The sequence below is a fragment of the Petaurus breviceps genome, unplaced genomic scaffold, assembly GCF_028583685.1.
Source record: "Petaurus breviceps papuanus isolate PSGF00001 unplaced genomic scaffold, PetGlider_PUasm1.0 189, whole genome shotgun sequence".
NCBI lineage: Eukaryota > Metazoa > Chordata > Mammalia > Diprotodontia > Petauridae > Petaurus > Petaurus breviceps.
The window spans coordinates 43,036,358-43,042,822 of record NW_027185809.1 but is presented as its reverse complement, the minus strand read 5'-3'; the positions used below and the strand labels follow the sequence as shown (position 1 = coordinate 43,042,822).

General features: G+C 34.7%; 1 protein-coding gene across 1 annotated transcript; it reads left to right on the top strand.

Moving 5' to 3' along the window:
- Positions 1-1,826: 1,826 nt before the first annotated feature.
- On the top strand, positions 1,827-2,498 carry LOC138164076 (thymosin beta-4-like). Its single transcript, XM_069091709.1, has one exon. The coding sequence runs from the start codon at positions 1,908-1,910 to the stop codon at positions 2,040-2,042; it is 135 nt and encodes a 44-aa protein (XP_068947810.1). The 5' UTR covers positions 1,827-1,907; the 3' UTR covers positions 2,043-2,498.
- The last annotated feature ends 3,967 nt before the right edge of the window (positions 2,499-6,465 follow it).

Sequence of the window (6,465 nt, the reverse complement as noted above, 5' to 3'; positions counted from 1 at the left end):
CCTTAATTTCTCTGAGGATCAGCTTTCTCATCTGTGCAATGATGGAGTAGGGAGTAAGCAATGTCTAAAGGTCTGGATGTGAACTCAGATTTTCCTCATTTCAGGTATATGACTCTATCCACTTTATAACCTAGCTGCTTCTAATATCAACCAAAGGTGGCTATGGTTCCATAAAAAAAGTGACTAAAATATTAAATAACAAATTCTTATTGAGATTAGCAGCTGTAGTTTTTTTTTCTTTACTCCCCCCAAAAGAGAGAAATTATTGATAATATACATTTTCAAAAATATAATTGAGGAGGGCACTAGATTGTGATTCCTTCATTGTAAGTCCAGTATGTAAACCCTATCCAGTATTACTTATACAAAATTTGTGTCTGATCTAGAGATTTCTTTTATTCCCTGATAATTTAAATGCTTTTTCTGTGGTCACACAATGTCAGAAGCAGGACATGATGGCTTCCTGATTGATAGCCAGTTGTTTCTATATATATATGGGAGATATTATAAGAATGAAAGTATTAAACTACTTTCTACCTATAGCAAGACCCCAGCTACACCAAATATATATTCACACACACATGTATGTATATGCACACCCAAATGTATATATAAATACATATAAAATACATGTATACACATGTAGATGTATACACAAACATATATACACATGTATGTATGTGCCAAAATGAGTTTAAATTTCCCCAGAGTAGATTTAACCCAGACAACTTAATCCTACCTGAAAAGGTTATTAGACAAAACATTGCATTACTCAGGAATGATTATCATCATTGAAAATCAATATTTGTTGAATTTACATAGAATTTTGGCTTTGCACTTGGAAATTATGACATTTATCTTTTGAGAAGTATATACACTTTCCAAATAGAATAGAAATTCATTTCACCAGTATGGGATTGTCTAGGTAAACCTTTCTCTTGGGTTCAGATAAGTAACCAGAGGAATTCTTATGCTTCCTTATAGTTCTAAGTTCACTTTTTCCAAGAGTGGTGATGTTAGCCTCTGATGTACTGGTTTCTTTCCAAAGGAATAATTGCATTCCAGCAAACTTTCTAGTCACCTGCAATATGATTTTTCTTTTAGCCCTCTGCTGAGTTATTGAATGGTGTGAATGAGTTTATGAAAACTTCACATCTTTTCTTTTGTTGGGGATGGATGGGATCCCCATAGTTCTTCAATTCAAGTTTTTTAGGGGACTTTAGAAAAGGGGCCATGGAGAGAATGTCTACATACATGCACACATACACACACAAACTCTTCATATATGTATTTCCTCCCTGCATTCCACTGAGGGCCTTCTCATATCATCACCATTTTCATTTCTGGCTGTTGGTACATTAAAAGCATACCTCCTGATGTAAATATCAAATTACATTGAAACACATTGCCACTTGTTACTTGTTGCTTTAGGCTTGGTGGTAAGAGAGGGGAACATGCATATTATTTTTAAGAAAGATGTTTAGAGACCAAAGTTCATATGCTGTGTGAACCTAGCAAAGAAGAAATTAAAGAGCTTTAACTCTACTGCTATCTCTACAGCCTTTGAAAATTGATCTTTATTTATTTACTTAGTAGTCTGTGGCACCTGGTCCTGAGAGCATGAGAAAAACACAATAGCCATGGAGCTCATGGCAGTAAAGGTTTCAATTTGTCAATCAGCTAGACAATTAGCATTTATTAAATGTGTACTATATACTAGGCACTGTGTTGAGTGCTAGAGATACAAGGAAATGCAGAAACAAATCCCTGCTCTGAAGAAGCTTACAGTCTAAAAGAAGAGACAACATGCAGAAAACTATGCAAAACACACGCAGAGAGTTCAGAGTTGCTACCTCAGAGATCTGACTTACTGGTGCGCCCTGCCCATCACTGCTTAATTTGCAAAAATGTCTGACAAACCAGATATGGCTGAGATTCAGAAATTCGATAAATCTAAATTGAAGAAGACAGAAACACAAGAGAAAAACCCACTGCCTTCAAAAGAAACAATTGAGCAGGAGAAGCAAGAGGGTGAATCGTAATGATATCTGTCCTGCCACTATGCATTGTACATTCCACAAGCATTGCTTTCTTAATTTTACTTCTTTTGCTGTTTTACTTTGTAAGATGCAAAGAGGTTGGATAAAGTTTAAATGACTGTGCTGCCCCTTTCAACATCAAAAGAATAAAGAACTACTGACATTAAATTGAATGAAGGCCTAGCCAGCTGCCTCTTTCCATCTGCCTGTCCTGGCTAGTTTGAGTCCCGGTGGCATTATTTTTTTTTAAAGAGCTTGCATGTTGCTGAAAAGAAGAACCTGGGTGGGACTACAGTAAATCTAGTTAACAGTTAAATGCAGAGCTGTACCAAGGTCCTGGCAAGCTAGCTGTAAAATGCAATTAATCAGAGTGCCATTATTTTTGTTCAAATGATTTTAATTATTGGAATGCACAATTTTTTTAATATGAAAATAAAAAGTTTTAAAACCTGAAAAAAACACATGCAGAATAAGGTGGCATAGTATGGACTACATTTATCACAATGCGATGCCTACCATAGAATGGTGGTATACACATCTCTAGATGCAAAAAGACAAACAGACTCAGACTAGGTCTGCTACACTGTCAAATATTCTAAGGAATCATATAAATAGCTCAGTATTCCAGTAGTTGTATGATTTTCATTGGTGTGGCCAAACCCTCTAGCTATACAGATTGCAACTTATCAATGCCCTCTTATACTGTGTCAGTGTCCTGTTTGTTTATTTTTTTTCTCTGTAGGACATCTACCTAATCTATTTGGAGCCTTCCTCTGATTCCAATAATAGGAAATAGCTAGACACTGTGCTAAGTGATTTTCAATGATCTCATTTGATTTTTCCCAAAACCCAGAGAGATAGGTACTATTATTATCCACATTTTATAGATAATGAACCTGAGGAAAACAGAGGTTGAGTGAATTGTCCAGGGTCAGCCAGCTAGTAAGTTTCTGAGGCAGAATTTGAAATCAGCTCTTCCTGATTTCAAGTGCAGTGGTCTAAACACTGTATTACCTACCTGTTCCTAATATAAAAATTAGACATTTATCAGGTGTTAGAATATCTAGTATTAGGAAGTAAGTACCTTTTCTTCAGAGTAGGCCTTATAAAGATCCAAGTGCATTGGGCACAAACAACAATTGTTAAAATTATTAGTAAAGTAAGCAGGTAAGGTAAAATAGGAATTCTCAATCGAGATATGGAGTTCCTAGCAGAACCAGCAGATGGCAGATGGGATGTTGGAGCTCTCCATAAATTTAATAAAACATAGTGGGATCATAAGCTTTAGAGGAGGGAAATGAACTTAATATCTAGTCCAAATTTTTCATTTCACAGACAAGAAAATTTAGGACCATAGAGGTGAAGTTATGTACTTCTTGAGAAACAAATTATCAAAAATTCCTCTGAAAGCTTTAGAAGCAGATCAGTGAAGATGCAATTCAAATTCTGCTTCTTATTACCTAAGAGATCTTTGTCAAGTCACCATGACACTGTGAGTCTCAGTTTCATCATATCAAAAAAAGTATTAAACTAAATGACTGCTAAGATACATTCTAGAACTAAATTTCATGTTCCAGATAGCTAGAGTTAATGTTTCATTTCTCAACATAATATATATTTAGGAGAAGGTAAATAACTGCTAAATAAAATGGGACATGGCATTCTTGGGGAATGACAGTCTGAGAGTTCCAAGAGAATGAAGGTATAGCACTTTAGACCTTACATTGACCATGACCATTTTTAATCATTGGGAATGTCAATTTCTAGACTAAAATCAGAAAAAATCATTGTTCTCAGTATTAATATCATGAAATATGTGTTTAATAAGTGCAAATATTAAAAAATAACAATTTTAGAGAGTAGTAATAACAAGCAGACTGGCTGCTTGTACTGGCTTTAAGTTGAATAGAAATCAGTGCCTATATTTCCATTCCTCAAATACTTTACTATCAATGCATTTCTCAAAAGTACTTTGCTGCTCAACTAATTTTCTTCTCAGAATTTCTATACATTTAAAAGCCTCTAAAAAATTTTTAATAAAGAATGCAGCTTCCATTTTCTGTTCATCATAGTTTAATCTCATATATTAAAGATGATCTATTATCTTTTTTAAATTTTTTTGTTTGTTTATTTTTTTTAAGCAGTTGGGGTTAAGTAACTTGCTGAAGGTTACACGGCCAGTTATTTCTGGGTGTGGTGCTGAGTGTCTGAGCCTGGGATTCAATCTCCAGGTCATCCCAACACTGGAGCCGGTGCTCTTACTCACTGAGCCACCTGGCCACCCCGATGATCTATTATCTTAAATGGTTAATAGACCCATTCTTCCCTGACCCCTTCCCCCAAATGTCACTTCTCTCTCTTTCCATGAGATCCAATACATTTATCCATCTCTATCACATCACACCATGTCAAGAACAATTATTGAATAGTATTAATACCATAACCATATGGTGGAACTGACAACAAAAAAGTGTGTTCTCTCATTTGTGATCAGTCTTCTTAGAGGAGAATGCAGATCTTCTTATTTCAGGGTTCAAATTCTAGCTTTTAAATACTACTGGTTGAAAAGATATGACTTCACTCTGACAGACAAATTTACTGGGGTAAAAATATCCAATGAAGGACTCAACTTGTGTCACACTCATTGCTGCCTTCTCTGTACTATTTCATTTCTTTGATCAACAGCCACAAAGTGCATCATAAGAGATGACAAGTACAAGTAAAGAATTCTATAGATTTCCATGAAAATTATGTTGCAATGAGAGCTATCTATTTAAGATCTCCAGGAGTTCTCATAGTAAATTGTAACTATATCTACCTTCAAGGTAGTAGCATGGCATAGTGAAGAATATATTAAACCTAGGGTAAGGAAGATTTAAGGTCAAAGTCTGTCTTTGATATCTGCCAGATATAAGACCTAGGATAAATTATCTATGTTCTTTAAGTCTCAGTTGTGTTATATGTAAAATATTGATAGTAAATACATGAAGTGCCTACATTACATGATTATTATGAAGATCAAATGAATGATTTAAAGTTATTTCAAGGGGGCTGGATAATAATAATAACTAACACTATGTGTCAGGCACGATGTTAAGTGTTTCAAATCTCATTTGATCTTCACAACAATCTTGGGAAGTATATGGTATTATTAATCCTATTTTACAGATGAGGAAGCTGATGCAAACAGAGGTTAAGTGACTTGCCCAAACTCACACAGCTAGGAAATGACTGAGGACAAATTTGAATTCAGGTCTTCCTGAATCCATATCTGGTGTTCTATACACAATGCCACCTAGCTGCCCCAAAATGTATAGAGTACAGGAATTAACAATGAGAATATATTAGGTTTAAAATTTAGCTCAGGGAATAATTAACGCTCGGACCATCAATAAATCACTTAACATGGGCCAAGACTTAGTTTTCTCATCCATAAATATCATTTGAATTAAATAATCCACAGAATCCTTGTGAGAATGAAATGGGATTAATTTATGTAAAGCACATTTGAAACCTTAAAATACTATATAAATATAATTTGTAGCTTGTAAAAAGAACTTTCTACAATGTTTTTGGGTTTCCAAAACTTGTTTGTGGGTATATAACATTTGGTCCTCATTAATCTAGTAGGAAGACCCTATTAATTCTTCAGATGAGGAAATTGAAAATGAAGTAGGTTGAGTAACGTGACCAGGGTCACATTATATAGGTAGGATTTGATTCAAAGTCCAGCAATATATCTACTGCACCAACAACAGATGCTTAGTCATTCTGTGAACTACTTACCCACATGCAAAATTGTGCAGAAGCAGAAAAGTGAGTACATGGAACCCAAATTATTTTATCATTCAAAAGGCAATCTTATACTACCTTGCCAAAGTCCAAAGAAGAATATGAGCTATATCTGCTCAAACCAAGGGAAGAAGAGCATTTAGGCAGTCAGCTTCATAATTCAAGCCTTTCAAAACATTAACTTGATGTTCATTATTTGGATATTTCCGACAAAAAAATTTTGGGGATCCTGAATTAAACAGTTAACTCAGTTTCTACTTCTCTTTGTGTGTGTGTAAATCTGAATAAATAGTTCCCCCCTCTCTCTCTTTCTGTGTGTGTATATGTCTTTCTGTATGTCTCTCTCACTTTTTATGTGTGTCTCTCTGTCTCTGTCTCCCTCTCAACATATATATATAAAGATATTTGTTACTACTTGGGCTAATTATTTGTTATGATTGAATTATAGTGGTAAATTCATGCTACCCTAATGATTTCAGAGTCTAGTACTGCTAAAATGAACTTTGGAGGCCTATGAAAAGACATTCTACTTAATAAATATATGTTGATGTTTCATATATAATTGCTTCCATTGGGATACTAAATACATGCTATAGGTAGGAAAGCAATAATAACTCACGAAAGACATTGGATG